Source organism: Vigna unguiculata, chromosome 3 (assembly GCF_004118075.2).
Source record: "Vigna unguiculata cultivar IT97K-499-35 chromosome 3, ASM411807v1, whole genome shotgun sequence".
NCBI lineage: Eukaryota > Viridiplantae > Streptophyta > Magnoliopsida > Fabales > Fabaceae > Vigna > Vigna unguiculata.
In genome coordinates, this window is record NC_040281.1 from 11,220,212 (window position 1) to 11,236,792 (window position 16,581).

Here is a 16,581-nt window from a genome sequence, read left to right on the forward strand (position 1 = left end):
AATAATAATAGAAATAATAATAATAATAATAATAATAATAATAATAAGAATAAGAATAATAATAATATAAATGCATCACCATTACAATCAAAATTTCTAAAATATAAAACAAATGCATCACATTTTTTTTTATTGTAAACAATAATTCAATCAAACAAAATCTAAAATCTTCTTTCAAAGAGGAAGAGATTAAACTAGTCAGCTCCTCTTACCACTCAAGCAATTTATATTTTGTGATAATTCTCCTAATTCTATAAACATGTTATCATTCAACATGATCATGCATATTATTATTAAAAATTAATAATAAATCAAACAACACATAATTAACATACATAGGACTCAAATCCAAGTCCTCTCACACAATCAAAGTACTCTCAACCATTTGAGCTAGTACTTTTTCACATCATATCAATCAATATTTAATGTCATAAAAGCTTCCACTGTCCGCATTTATTAATTAATTAATTATTTAGTTATTTAAATTTCTCGGGTCTTACATATGACATTTGGGGTTTGGAAATTAAAAGATACATGAATATATCCAACACATTTTCTAATGTTAAAGATAAAGACGTTAATTTGGCCAATGGCCCATGGAGCAATCCTAGCCTACTCTTGATTAAGCTCCTTTATAGGAGACTCCAAATGAGAGGGCCAAAAAAAAAAATCCTAGTCTCCAAAACCCTTCTAAAGTGGGTTAGAGTCAATTTTGAGGTGGGTTTGATTCCACTAAAATACTTTAACTCTTAAAAACAATACTTTGAGTCTGAGTCAAAGATCGAGTTGAGATTTCTAGGGTTGGTCTAAACCGAAGGCTGGAACTGGTCCTACCAAGGTTGAGATAAATCGGCAAGCCAAAGTTCGAAACAGGTCGGTCCAGATCGAAAATTGAGACGTGACGTTCAAGGTCGAAGGTCAAGATAAATCAATCCATATTAAAGGCTAAGTTAGGTCAGCTTGAGTCGAAGGTAGAGACGAGCCGACCGAGGCTGAAAGTCGAGACAATCCAGGTCAGGACGAAGGCTGGGACGGGTTAGGTTAGGCCGAATGTCAAGACAGGGTCAGGTTAGGTCGAATGTTGAGACGAGTTGGCATAGGCCGAAGACCGAGACGAGCCGAAGATCACGTTGGAACGAGCCGAAGACAGAGATAAACCGAACCTAGCTAACAATCGAGATGAGCTGGGTTGTCATAGATTGATAGTCAAGCCGAGCCGATGCTTGAGATGGTCTAGCACAGGCCAGCCTGTGCCCACATGTTTCATGATAGTATTTAAATTGCTTACATCGTTTGACACATTTTTTCTTCAATATTAGTTGAGAAATGCATTTGAAACGTCAAATAAACTTAATAAAATTTGATTAAAAGGACTAAATCCACACATTTCTAAAGATGAGAAACTAAATTGGTTCAAGATTTCAAAGAGAAACTAATTCCAATTTTTACTAAAAGTTAAGAGACAAAGAACATATTTAACTCTTAAAAAAAATACATTTTTCATGTTAAAAAAAAGCTCATGGTTGGCCCAAATCCACAAGGCTTTTGTGAATTTTTTGACCTTGTAGACTTTTTCAATGAGGGACTTTTTGTCCATGTGAACTTTTTTGATCCAGTCAACGTGGGTCAGGGTCAAGTTTTGTGGACTTGATCAAATTAGTTCTAGTTAACAATATCATATTTATGCGAGAACATTGAATGTGATAATTAAGAGATGACGCATGAAATGAAAAATCCAAATTTCAATTAAGATAAACTCTAATACCATAATTAATCAATAAAATTAAATATAATTTAACCACATTAAATTGGTCCAATAAAAAATATTTATTCCCATTTATATATTTTAAATTAAATTTTATCATTTGACAAAAGATAGTTAAAATGTTAAGCATATACATGCATCTAAGTACCTTATTAATTTAGAAAGTTAATTACAACTTTTAGGTAACTACCCCAATTATAACTTTTAGGTAACTACCACATTAATTTAGAAACACTTTATGGTAGTTAGGATAATGCACAATCATGCCTACCATATGGACCTTAGAAGACTGACTTATAGAAGATTTTGGTCCCCAATTTTTTTATATGTAAATTAGTATTTAAATAATTTTTTTTAGTATATTTATCAATTTGGTCTCTCAAAATTTTTATATATCACATTCCGAAATATTTTTTAAAAATCGGTCGCTGCCTACCATATTCTTATACTTTTTTTTATCTTTATTAATTTCTTCTTTAAATGAATTTTAACCTCTTTTTCAAACTATAATAAAGAGTTCATCATGATGTATTTTTCACACTTAGTAAATTTTTGTTAGATTTTTCAATATACTGATGTACACGTCGTCTTCATTTTTTCTTTATTTACTTTTGTTTTGAATTTTACCTTTTCTATTTGTTTTTATTGTGAATGATAACTTTATATCCATTTATAGAATTTACCTTTAGTTAAAGTCTTCTTCTTTGTGTTGATAAATTCAACTCATGTCAACATATTGAAAAGAAATAATGAAATAATCTTTATTATATATATATATATATATATATATATATATATATATATATATATATATATATATAAATGATTGTGTAATATATTTTGTTTTTGGATAACATGAAAAAACATAGAAGAGGTAAATGAAATGCAAGATCAAAGCAAAATATTATATAAACAAAATGTACCACAACCATCCAATATAAATACATCTAAGGAATCAACTTAACCAACTTCAAAGCTATTCATTAGCTTAGAATCTCATCCAAACTAAAGTTTTATGCATCTTCTATGTTGAGCTTTTTCATTACATAAGTAGTGAATTCTACTTAGAAAGCTTGTCCCTATAACACAAAATCACCCAAATAGTTATTTCTACTATCCTGAAAAAAAAGAAAAAGCATTAGTAGTAGGGACAAGAATACCATGTTCAACTCCATCAACATTTCATTTAACAACATCTATTTGGAAGCTGCCAATGAACCTTTAGTGACTTGCAGAAAATGCAGGAAGCCTTTAAACCTGAAAAAATGCTTCACATTACTGGTATTGACTTCTTGATAGTGTGCATTTCATCCATTTATTGTATCTTAGAAGCACACTTTCTCATGTCACTTTTGTCACATCAACAGTTCAATTCATAAAATATCCTATTCATGCATTTCTTTAGCAACTATGAAGAGTTCAAACACAACATACTAGGGAAAAGTATTAAAAAAACTCATATTTTGTTTTAATTTGATTTTAATTTTTTTTCTAAAAAATACTTGCAAATTTTACTATGAAAAAAATTGTAAAAAATTATTTTTAATTTTTTTTTGCAAAATATTTTGTATAAAATATTTTCGTAAAAAATACTTGCAAATTTTAAAATTGTAAATAATTATTCATGAAAGAATTACTTATTAATTAAAATTCTTAAAAAATGACAAAAAGATATTTTTTTTTTGTAAAATTTATGACAAATTTATAACAAAAATCTCATATAACACTACAACAAAAATTGTTTTAATCAACAACACAAAATATTGAGTTAAACCACAAAAAAGAATGAAAGAATATTTCTAATATAAAAACTTTAATTTTTAGTGTATTTTAGATCACATTTTTGTGGATAAATCCACACTTTTTTACAAGAAACATTTATATAAATGTTTCTTAAGATAATTTTAAGTTATGCCTAATAAAATGTTGTCTTTTGTTACGTTTAAACATATTTTTATACCTATGGTCTTGTTTATTGATGTTTAAAATCATGGTCTTGTTTATTATTTTTTAAAATCATTTTTGTTATAGTGTAATAGGAAGAATTCTAGTAATAAACTATATAACTGTCGCATATAGGAATTGTTAACCGCACGAAGGAGTGAATAATCGTAAATAGCTGTATTTTGATTATGATAATATTGTACTTTTTATTCTATTTTTCATTCTTACCCATGTGCTGAAGTAATATGATGCACATTAGTTTCGTCGATTGACTAGGCAAATTTATTCCAATATTCATTTTCTTCCTTTCAGTTTTTCTGTTTTACTCACTGCATAAAGCTAAGTTTTGCTCACTATACGTAGCACACAGAACGAACTAAAATAAATCTGTATTAATTGCATTTTCAAAATTGTCTCTTGGCTACATCTTGTGTGCAAATCAAGTTTTTGATTGAAACATTTTACCTTATAAAAGAAACCCTCAATTTTCTTTTAAACAAGATAAAAAAATGCAATGACAATGTAAGACAGTTTCATTTTTATTCAATATTCTATTCATCCCTCCGAGTTCAGAATACACATGAAGTTAAATTAGCTAAAACTAATTTGTTGTTCAACATTTCATTATAATTTCATCTCTCATTTTTCTAATTATAGAATATATGCATATTTAAATGATGTTAAAAGTGTCATTTTATTTCATCATCATGTTTTTGAGTTCAAACATAACATGTATAATGGCTTCCTGATTACGAAAGCACGAGTTCTTAAAAATAATGTTTTTGGTATTTTGATGTGTGATGAGTTGAGTTACTTGGTCTTGGATGAGGCTAACACTTGTGAACATATTAGATAATTCAGTAAGCACAGTTGTCATAAAACCTATCGTCTTCGTATAAAAAGTAGCTATTCTCTTTCTAGGGTTGAGAAAATGACTTGTCTATGAAATCAAACATTTCATGAATTAATGGCAAGCAACTGTTCAGTCAATTCTAGTAATAAAAGCATACTTTTGAAAAAGGTCATACTTTTATTTATTCAATATATTTTTTTATATTACTATCCCTTTCTTTATCACCTTAATAATGTACTTTATTCTACTTTTCTTTATTTCTTCTCAATTGTTTTTCGTATTATAAAAAAGTGACATAATTGAATTACTCTGAGTTTGAGAGATAAAACTTGTGCAATATAATCAAGAATATACTTGAACATGAGAATTAACTATAATATGGTTAAAAGAGAAGGAATAAAACTATTACAACTAGTTTGTGGTGAAATCCTTTTATCTTACTTAATATACTGAAATATTTATGACTGTCTGAAAATTGACAACAATATATTTTAGTGTTTATACAATTAATTACAGTCGATTCTCCACTTAAATTATTAAAGTGTATTTTTACTGTTTAGTTTACTTTAATACTTTAGTTCCACACATATCATTATATGATTTGAGTTAACTAAATATGAACGAATGGTACGAAAACATGTGTCCAAATATTATTGACTAAATATTAAATTTAAAATATGAATAGATTCTTCGTCCTAACTCGATCAAGTACGGTTGTCGTCTAAATAGTATTTTGCATATACAGAAATGTTAGATCAATTTCACTTTAAGTGAAATTTTATTAGGTTGGAGTTTATTAAAAAAAATATCACTTTGATTTTCTAAATTAGTTGAAGAGAAAACCATTAAAACAGTTACTACAATTTATCAAATTAAATTTATATATTTTGATGAATTTTAATAATTTATGAAGATATTTTAAAGTGCTTCCATCACATTATTCATAATCAACTTTTCTATCTTATTATCTCACAGATCATCAAATTAAATGATCAAGTGATATAAAATTGATATATATAAATGGTTAGAGCCAAAGTACCATTATATAGTTTTATCTGTCATGTTTATGACTAGTACTCATATTCTATAATTAGATGAGCATCTAGTAATCTACTAACTCATGAGATAAGATTTAAACAGAAGATTTACAATTCACTTTTATATATATATATATATATATATATATATATATATATATATATATATATATATATATATATATATATATATATATATATATATTATGAAATTGTTTTATTTTTAATCGTGGTTAAGCACAAATACAATTTGGTCAGCCAATTTTACAAAGCCTTGGGCATTTATTTAAATAAAAGAAACTGCATCAACACGACGCATTAGTCATCCTCCATTTGTCTCATTTGCAATTCACATCATACCCTCCTTCTTCGAGAAGATTTGTCCTGAACTAGGCCGAACTGGGAACAAGACAACTTGGGGGATGATGCTGGAAAAGAGTGAACTAGGCCGAACTGCGCCCAAGGCAACTTGGGGGGATGATGCTGGAAAAGAGTGAATTTGGCCAAACTGCGAAGATGACAACTTAGAGGAAAGTTGGAAACGAGGGAGACTTAGCCGAACTGCGAAGAAGGCAGGTTTTTTGGGACTTTTAATATATCACGCGGGACTTCCAATAAAAGGAAAAAAAATATAATTAAATTACCAAACCTACTTAATTTCATATTGACCATATATCGATAGTGGGCAAGGCGAATTCGTCTACAGAGTAAGCAACTTCCGAGAGATTTCTGGTATCTCGCGGTGGGTGAATGGCTCTTCTGATACATGCATGATAAAGACAAATCACATCTATGTCTAGAAAGTGCCCATTTTTTTCAATTATTTAAAAGCCAAACTCATAGTGGAGCTAAAAGCAGGAAAAAACCCTCCATTATATATATGCTTGTGGATTATTTTAAGCACTTCCAGAAAGCGATTTCAATTTGTGATGATATACCCACTTTTTCGTTCGTTCTCAGCGTGCATGTCTTTCCAACAATGAGCCGAAAGTAGGAATAAGTCCGTGTAGTAACCAAGATTCTTGTTTTTCTACTGTGTGTCATATTTAAGAGTTGAAAAAAATGTACGAGTGTGTCATCAAACAGTTTCAACTATTTAACTTTACATGGGGCCTTTGGTTTTAATCCCAAGTTTGAGTCCATTAATTCACGTGGATTTTAACACGTACTCATTGTTGTATTAAATATTCATCAATAGGTGAAAAGCTTCTAAAATATGATAATTAGGGTTGTGTTTCTGTCACATCCATCGACATCTCATGAATTCATCATAAATATCCACTAGTCCAAAATACTTTAATATATGATGACTATCAAACTTGGACAAGCTTTTGTGTTGTGCAGCCATGTGATCAAGTTGTCATAGCAAATTTGTCTCTTAGCACATATCAAGCGACAAGTAAACACACAAAGACCTAGAAGGTATGGGGGTAGTCAATTTTTGGGATCTAGACAAGATTTGTAACACAAGAATTAAATCTAAGTTGCACAATATGATATATAATGGAAATTTTTTTTCTAGTCTTCAACAATTGGGTGCCACCAACCAGCACTTAGAAGTTGGAACAAAGTGTTTTAGCACCAAGAATCGACATACAAACGGCACAATGTTTTGTACACTACCATATTATTGTCGGTGCATGAAGGGGATAAGCATTTGCAGAACTTTAGTTAGGATGCAAATTTTTTGACCCTAACTACGTAAATTTTCCATTTGCTGAGTCCTGTGATGATTACTTGGTTAAATCCTAACTTCTGAGGTTGTTGTCCAATTTAGGTTATTGTCTCCCAAAAATTCACCAAAGCATAGTTTCGTTGTCGTATCTAGTAAATAACGAAATCAATCTATTGTAGGCTTTGTTTTGTAGAGTAACAGCTGTCAGGGGAGCAAAGATTATATTGTATATAGAAAAAAGGTTGATATGGATATAGATATAATGAAAATTAAAAAATTTTGGGGAACATGCCTCTTCTGATATTTGACATGACCTAATGTGGCCTATGCCCTCCACGTAATGGTTCCCCACTGGAATGCTTTCAGCTCCACCTCCCCTTGCTTTCTTTCTCAATACTTTTATTCATTCTCTTTTCTCTGTCACGTGTCACACTCACACGTGTAATTCTCTATAACCTCATAATGTGTAACACAACAAAAAATTCTCGATTATTCATTGAACATTTGAACCATATTCAGGTTGAGAACGAGTGTGCTTGGCCGTATATAACTAATATATACATTTAAAGTAGATAATATTGTGTATAATTCATATTCAGGTTGATTTTCTATTTGAAAGGAATATAATTCATGTTTAAAATTTATTTAATTCTCTACATCTTCTAGATTCGACGGTGGGAGATTTGTGTATTAATACTGACTAGACTGATATTCTGTCAAAAGGAATATAACTCACCTGTGATTGATCATAAGATTTAAAAATTGGTTAGAGATATCCAAAATTTAAGAGATAAATAATGTTATTTAGGGTCCAAAAATGATAGAAAAAATAAAACTTGCAAGATACACTTTTAATCCTAACTTAAGATATTCAACTCTAAATACTTTAACTATAAACCTAAATACAATATCCAGGTACTTTTAGTTAGAACATAAACTATTAGAATTTAAGATACCATCAAATTATGGTCAAATGCTTTAGTTTAAACTAAACCGATTATTAACGTTTTTATATGTTTAGATTTATTTTGCATGTTAATAGATTTTCTTAGCTATCTTGTTGTATGTTAACTATTTAGATTTCGTGTAATGTGATTATTACCAAAAATTATGATATACATAATAATTAATATTTCACTTGTATGAAAAATCATTAAAATTTAATCAAATACTACTTAATATAAGAGAAAAAAAATAATCTAAAAATAACTTTAGGATAATTATTCTTTACTTTCTTTTCCATTTGCTTTTAGTATTTATAACCATTAAATTAAAAGAAAATAAAAAAATAATAATAAGTTCTTACAAATACCTACGTTCGCTTTATCATTCTCCTCGCATCAAATACTTAAATTTAATGGAATCCTTTAAGGTTAATCCCTTGGCAGTTAACACTAATAACTTGTTGTAGAACATAAGTTGTCCATGATATTATAAATATTATTAATAGGAAGCAAACACTTTTTTTGGGTCTTGGAGGTGGATAACCCGGTTCCAATTTAAGTAACGGTAGAAATATTGTAAGTACTTTGAGCCATAAGACCTACCCACTTACTCCAATTAATTGTTTGGGCCGCTTCTCACTATCGGTATATTTCTTCCTGCACCGCCATACTAAAAATATCCCCGTTTTGATCCTTTTGGATTATGTAATCCAGAAGTGAAAAATAATTCGAGATTATATAATTCAAAAACTAAAAATAAATTTTAGTTTGTACAATCTGAAAATATTTTTTTTGAAAAGACTTTTGAATTGTGTAATCTGGAAACTATTTTTTTTAACCTTGTACAACTTTTGAAAATTATTATTGTCTTTTTAACTGAATAATTTGAAATTGTCTTTTTATTATGCAACTGAAAGCTACTTTTAAGAAAAAAATAACTTTTAATTGTGAAATACAAATATTACACAATAAAAAAGTAAAATATAAAGAAAAATTATATGGAGGTGTATAAATTAATATATGAAGGTATAATAAGAAGTTGCTCAATTTTTAACCATATTGATGGCTATTACGAGGAACATGTATAAAGCATAAGGGGTTTCTTCTTTCATCTTCAACTTTTATTCTTCATCCCAAAATGTTGTATCATCACCCTTTCCTCATAATCTAAAAGTTGCTTTGTCCGACCTGAATTAGAAAATGGTCATACTAGGCGGATTTAATGGTCTTATTAAAAAGAAGATGTGAGAGTTGGTTCTTCATCCTCCAATACTAATATTATTCGTTTCACATGATTTTTCGTCTTACAGAGAAAACTAACGATTCTTTTAAAGTGGCACAAAGTCCGTTTTGTTTGTGATGACATGTCTCAACAGGTTGGTGTGGATTGTAATGAAACTTTTAGCCTAATAGTAAAGCCATCATAATACTCTTTGATACTAAGGCTAAATTAAGTTCATCTTCGGGATATATCCCTACTCAAATCCCACACACTGCTGAAGTTTAGCAAGAGTCTTGCAATATCTCACTTTCACAAAACTAAATATATCATATGATGTATAACAAGTTTGTTTACATATGCATGCACCAAAAGATGAACACATGGTATACATCTCTTAAAAGAATTGTGTGCTACATTTAAGGCACCCTTGATCATGGTATACAACTTCACAAGTTTTCAATATCTTGTCATCTATCTTATACTAACGTCGACTAGGGTGGATGCTCAGATACTAGACGTTCCACCTCTAAATATTGTATATTTTTTGGGGACAACCTAATCTTATGGTCCTGCATCAACCAACCTTGTCTCAATCTACTACTGAGCATAATACAGAGGAGTAGCTAATGTGGTATCTGAGTCTTGCTAGATCCAGAATCTTCTCTTTGAACTACATAATCTGATTCATAAGACAACACTAGTTTATTGTGACAATATCAACACAATATATCTCTTAGGCAATCCTCTTCAACATCATTGCACCAAATATATTGAAATGGATATTTACTTTGTTCGTGAGAAAGTGGCTCATGGACAAGTTCATGTCCTTCATGTTCTGTCATGTGCCAACATCTTCGCTAAAAGATTTCTGCACATACTCTTTAAAGATTTCAAGCCCATCTCAATGTCCAGTAGCCTCTGCTTGGGGTGTGTTAAATAATGTAAATCATGGTTATAAATTATTTCTCTTATAAAAAATTATTAGAAATCAATAATCATGTTAATGGATCCACTATACTTGTCCTTGCCTTTGACCGTTCAAAATAGTTTGACCAGGTTCTTGTTTTGTGCTTCTTTGGTGTATTCTAGTAAACTCAACATTTAAATGTTTTAAAAACTTTAATATAATATTTATAATTTTCCAAAATATCGTTCAAATGTGGCAAATGGTCAATGTAATAGTCTTTGTACTAAACAATTACTTGGTGAGACTTTGAGAGTGATAGATTGGCAAACTATAACCACGGAAAATTTAAGTCCAACTTACTATGTCACACTCTCCTTCTCTATAAGATTAACGTTTTCATCAATATTAATTATTACTTTCAAATATAAATAATGATTTGAATATTGTGGAGAAAAGAAAATTCTAACAAATTAAGATTTGAATATTATTTGAAGGTGAAGTTTCATTTCTAGTGTATTAGTTCTGGGTTTATTAAAAATTTAACAGAAGAAGGATCGTTTCTGCATCTTGTTAGGTAACTTAAATGTGGGTAGTTGGAATTTGCTATATTAATTGTCTAGGACGTGAGACGTGAGACGTGGAACGTACGACGTGAGACGTGATACGTGAGACGTAACACGTGAGTCGTAGGATATGGAACGTGAGATGTGGGATGTAGGACGTTAGACGTGGGACATGAGACGTGGGACGTGGGACGTGAGACGGCGTGGGACATGGAACATGAGACGTGAAACGTAAGGAGATGTGAGACGTGAGACGTAAGGAGACGTGAGTCGTGGGACGTGAGACGAAAGACGTGATACGTGAAACGTGGAACGTTAGACGTGGGACGTGAAACGTGGAACGTTAGAAATGGGACGTTAGACGTGAGACGTGGGACGTGGGACGTGGGACGTGAGACGTGGAACGTGAGACGAGGAACGTGAGACGTGACACGTGAGATGTGAGACGTAGGACGTGGAACGTAAAATGTGAGACGTAAAACGTAGGACGTGAGACGTGAGACGTGGGATGTGGAACATGGGACGTGAAACTTGGACGTGAGACGTGAAATATGGTGGAACGTGAGACGTGAGACATACTATTAGAAACGTGAGACGTGGGACGTGAGACGTAGGATGTGGGACGTAAGACATAGGATGTGGGACGTGGGACGTGAAACATGAGACGTCGTGAGACGTGAGACGTGAGACATGGGACGTGAGACATGGGACGTGAGACGTGAGACGTGAGATGTGAGACATGGGACGTGAGACATGGGACGTGAGACGTACGACGAGAGACGTGAGACGTGAGACGTACGACGAGAGACGTGAGACACAAGATGTGAAACATGAGACGTGACACGTGAGACTTGAGATGTGGAACGTGAGACGTGAGATGTGAGACGTAGGACATGGAACGTGACACGTGGGACGTAAGACTTAGGACGTGAGACGATAGACGTAAGACGTAGGACGTGAGACATAAGACATATGACGTGGGACGTGAGACGTTGAACGTGAAACTTGAGACGTGAGACGTGAAACGTAAGATGTAACTAGTGAGACGTGGGACATGAGACGTTAGACGTAAGATGTGAGATGTAAGAAATGAGACGTGAGACGTGCGACGTAGGTCGTGAGACATGAGACATGAGACGTGAGACGCCACACGTGAGACGTGAGACGTGAAACGTGAGAAGTGAGACGTGGGACGTGACACGTGAGATGTGAGACGTGACACGTGAGATGTGATACGTAGGACGTGGAACGTGAAACGTGAAACGTAGGACGTGAGACAACGTGAAATGTAAGACGTCGTGGGACGTGAGACGTGAGACAACGTGGAACGTAAGACGTCGTGGGAAGTGAGACGTGAGACAACATGGAACGTGAGACGTAAGACGTGAGATGTGAGACGTAAAACATGGGACGTAAGACGTGAGACATACGAAGAGAGACGTGAGACGTGAGTCGTGAAACGTGGGACGTGAACGATCAATGTGAGAGGTGAGATGTGAGACGTGAGATATGATACGTAAGACGTGAGACGTGAAACGTAGTACTAAGACGTTAGACGTGAAACATGGGACGTGAAACGTGAGACGTGAGACAATGCGGGAAGTGAGACGTAAGACGTGAGAAGTGAGACGTGAGACATGGGACGTGAGATGTGAGATATGGGACGGGCGACGTGAGACGTGCGACGAGAGACGTACGACGACGTGAGATATGATACGTAAGACGTGAGACGTGAAACGTAGGACTAAGACGTTAGACGATGGGACGTGAAACGTGAGATGTGAGACAATGCGGGAAGTGAGACGTAAGACGTGAGAAGTGAGACGTGAGAAGTGAGACGTGAGACATGGGACGTGAGACGTGAGACATGGGACGGGCGACGTGAGACATGGGACGGGCGACGTGAGACGTGCGACGAGAGACGTACGATGAGAGACGTACGATGAGAGATGTGAGACGTGAAACATTAGACGTGAGACGTGAGATGTGGGATGTGAGACGTGCGACTAGAGACGTGAGACGTGAGATTTGAGAAAATAAATGCGACACTCAAAATAACTCCCCCACTTAATTCAGACAAAATAACTCTTCCACTGAAGAAATAACATTTTTAACTTATTTGGATGTAAAGCTTCTCTTTAATTAATCAGCACGTGCAGAAACACAGTCCACTTACATCGCATAAAACAGGATCCATACGTGGCAGTCCGTTTGCCAAGTGTCAAATAAATCTAACGACGTCCAAAAAGGAGGACTATTTCCAATCGTTTCAAAACATGAGGGACCAAATTGGAGCAAACGTTAGTTGGGGGACTAAAAACAAAATCTCATAATACTTGAGGGACTAAAAACATAATTAACCCTTCATTTTATTAAAAATCCAATCCATTTTATTGGATTTGGATATCTGATCTAGATTTTAATATTTAATTCCACTTCTATTTTACATTAAACTTAAGTTTGATGGAATCCTTTAAGGTTAATCCCTTGCCACTTAACACTAATAACTTGTTGTAGAACATAACTAAGTTGTCTATGATATTATAAATATTATTAATAGGAAGCAAACACTATTTTTTTTTTTGGTCTTGGAGGTGGATAACCCGGTTCTAAGTTAAGTAGCTGTAGAAATCTTGTAAGTAATTTGGGCCATAAGACCCACCCACTTGCTCCAATTAATTGTTTGGGCTGCTTCTTCCTATCCGTATATTTCTTCCTGCATCGCCATGCTAAAAATATCCCCATTTTCACCCTTTTGGATTATGTAATCTAAAAGTGAAAAATAATTCTAGATTATATAAATCAAAAATGACTTTTAGTTTGTACAATCGAAAATATTTTTTCTGAAAAAGATTTTTGAATTGCGTAATCTGGAAACTATTTATTTTTTAACCTTGTGCAACTTTTGAAAACTATTATCAACTTTTTTTTAATAATATTTTGACCCATTTTTTTGACTCACTCTTAATCTATCACTCTTAAATTATTACATAACACCACTAAAAAAAATTAAAATAAATAATTAAATGATGATCAGAGTGATGAATTAAAAATAAGTAAATAAAAATAGGTCAAAATATCATTATCTTTTATCTTAAGCTTGTCTCACTTATGCCTCGAGTCCCAAATCTGCAAGTGGCTTCCGAAATCCGCAAGCATGCGCCGGTGACATTGACCCCATCCTCCCAAAAATTAAAAGATCGTATTGCAAAATATGGATGATTAATAAGATTTTTATTAGTTATTAGATAGTAAAAAATAGTGTTAAGTATGTTTTGATCTCTTAATATTTAGTAAAAATTTTAGTTTTCCAACTTTATAATTGTGCAGATTTAATCTTTTTAACCAAATTATATTAAGCTAATTTAACTTTTCAAATGCATCTCATAATATCATTTCAGTTGTTTATAGTGTTTGACACGTTTTTGCTTCAACATTAGTTAAAAAACTCTCATGAAATACATTTGAAATGTCAAATAAATTTAACAAAATTTGGTTTAAAGAACTAAATTCGTGCAGTTTTAAAGTTGGGGACTATCTTAGGACAAAATTTCGAAGATGGACTAATTCCAATTTTTACTTGTGGGACTAAAAACGTATTTAACCCTAACAAATATATACAATTTTTTTTAGTCATATACACATACTCTTTTTAAGGTTTTAAAATTGGCTTTATAAGCTTTTCCTTTCCTTCATTATGTTCCTATTCTGCTGCTACCACGTGAAGTAATAAGTTGAAAATTGGAACTCAGGTCCAGCAAAACTCAAGATTCTTCCAAGTTAAAATTTTCTGACAAAAGAGATAAGTTAAAAGAATATTATGAAGTAACATTATAATGTTCCAAGGTTGTAGTAAAGTTGTTACTTGTTTTCAGAACCAAAATTCGAAGAATACATTAATTAAACTCGAGTCATAATCAGTGCAATAAAGGACACGACAGATATTGAAACTGAAAATGGAGTTTCAAAATTTACAGGTAGAACACATTCAGAAGGAGAATAATAAGAAATTAAACTTAAAAAGATGTCACCTTTCAAATTACAATGATGAACTTGTGGATATTTGAGGAGATTTAATACTGAGACAAGTTTAATTTACATAAAGAATACTTTTAATCCACATTATACTATGAAAAATAGGTATGTTCCATTACAAAATCAGTCATCAGTTTCGTAGCCTTCCCACAACCTTTCTATATATTTATACACATCAACCATACTTGGCCTCTGGTGTGGAGAAAACTGAATGCAGTCAACTGCAACCTTAACCAGACAAGAGATTTGCTCATCGAATCCTTTTCCTGATACATATGAATCAATCACATTAAAATTTCCATTCGTTTCAATGTGCTTCTTTCCAGTGATCAGCTCCATCAGAACAATGCCAAAATCGTACACATCCTTCTTCCCTAGCTTCTTCTGGTTTTCTTTCATGAGTTCAGCACTTCTGAAATTCCATAATTTGGGCTCAAAATTCTTATCAAGCAAAACATGCTCCGAGCTTATACCAAAATGGAGTATCTTCCAATTGCAACAATGATGGAGAAAGCATAAACCTCTAGCCAACCCAAGTGCTATTTTAAGCCTTATTGGCCAATCCAATGGAAAAGCTTCGTTTTGTAAAGGATGTAGCCAATCAGAGAGTTTACCATTTGGCATGAATTCATACACAAGGATCCTCTGCTTTCTCTCTGTGCAAAACTCAAGAAGATCCACCAAGTTTTTATGTTTGAATCTCTGTAGAATCACGATTTCTAAGGCAAACTTTGTTTCAAATAAATTAGAATCATAGAGTCTCTTCACTGCCACTTTTGAGCCATTAGAAAGCGTGGCCTTGTACACCATCCCTGTCCTTCCCGTCCCAATAACATTGGTCATGTTGAAGTAATCCGTTGCTTTGCATAGTTCCATGAAGCTGATACTCGATATTAGTTTGTTCAGTACTCTTGAAACCTGTGTATACACCAAACATTTTATTTTGTGTATATCTTGGAATTAAAATATCAATAAATAGTATAATTTTGTTCGGCCTTTCAATTTTTTCTAAAATGAAATAAAAAAAAGGGCATGCAAGATCCTAATACCATGTTTTCACAATTAATGTAAAGTCTTGTGTTGAATATAGCATAGATGTTGAATAACAGATAACTAGGAAAGATTCACCAAAATATTTAGAAAAGAAAGAAGAGAACCTCTTGGTTTCCTTTCTTCAGCAACAACATACAGAGTAGTAGTTTGGGAACTTGGTTTGCCTTTATTGCATGTATATTACGGCTACGAACACTGGAAGACATGAACTTTCTTTTGGCCTTCTTTAGTTGCGGCCAAGGGACACAGAAGCACATAAAAGCAAAGATGATCCCGGTGGCTGAACAAACATAACCAATGGTAAAACTGTACCAAAATGATGGATCAAACAATGATCCTCCGTTGAGTTCACTGCTACCTGCGTTACTCATGGTGAAGCAAGTCTGCAATTGCAATGACCACAACATGAGTAGAAGAACGCTGAAAACCATGGTTCTGAGGTCAACTGACCCAAGGTTACGCTGGGACGGTCCTGTTAAAGGAAACGGGAGTCTCTTAAATTTTTGTTCGAGATGTGTCATTGAGTTATGCTTAACAAGGTTCATTTGTACTCTTATTGACCCAAAGTTACGCTACAATAGTT

General features: G+C 32.8%; 1 protein-coding gene across 1 annotated transcript; it reads right to left on the reverse strand.

The window, feature by feature from the left end:
• Positions 1 to 14,983: 14,983 nt before the first annotated feature.
• LOC114179880 (probably inactive leucine-rich repeat receptor-like protein kinase At5g48380) lies at positions 14,984 to 16,443 on the reverse strand. Its single transcript, XM_028066369.1, has 2 exons — positions 16,103 to 16,443; positions 14,984 to 15,863 (listed from the first exon to the last, which is right to left on the reverse strand). Exons 1-2 carry the CDS (start codon positions 16,427 to 16,429, stop codon positions 15,069 to 15,071), a joined length of 1,122 nt encoding a protein of 373 aa, XP_027922170.1. The 5' UTR covers positions 16,430 to 16,443; the 3' UTR covers positions 14,984 to 15,068.
• Positions 16,444 to 16,581: the final 138 nt, after the last annotated feature.

What these genes read in the sequence shown, in the direction of transcription:
- LOC114179880 (XM_028066369.1), bottom strand. Translation starts at nt 16,429, where the DNA reads ATGGTTTTCAGCGTTCTTCTACTCATGTTGTGGTCATTGCAATTGCAG. An exon ending in TGAAGAAAGGAAACCAAGAG is followed by an intron (nt 15,864 to 16,102) that starts GTTCTCTTCTTT and finishes GTGTATACACAG; the next exon opens with GTTTCAAGAGTACTGAACAA.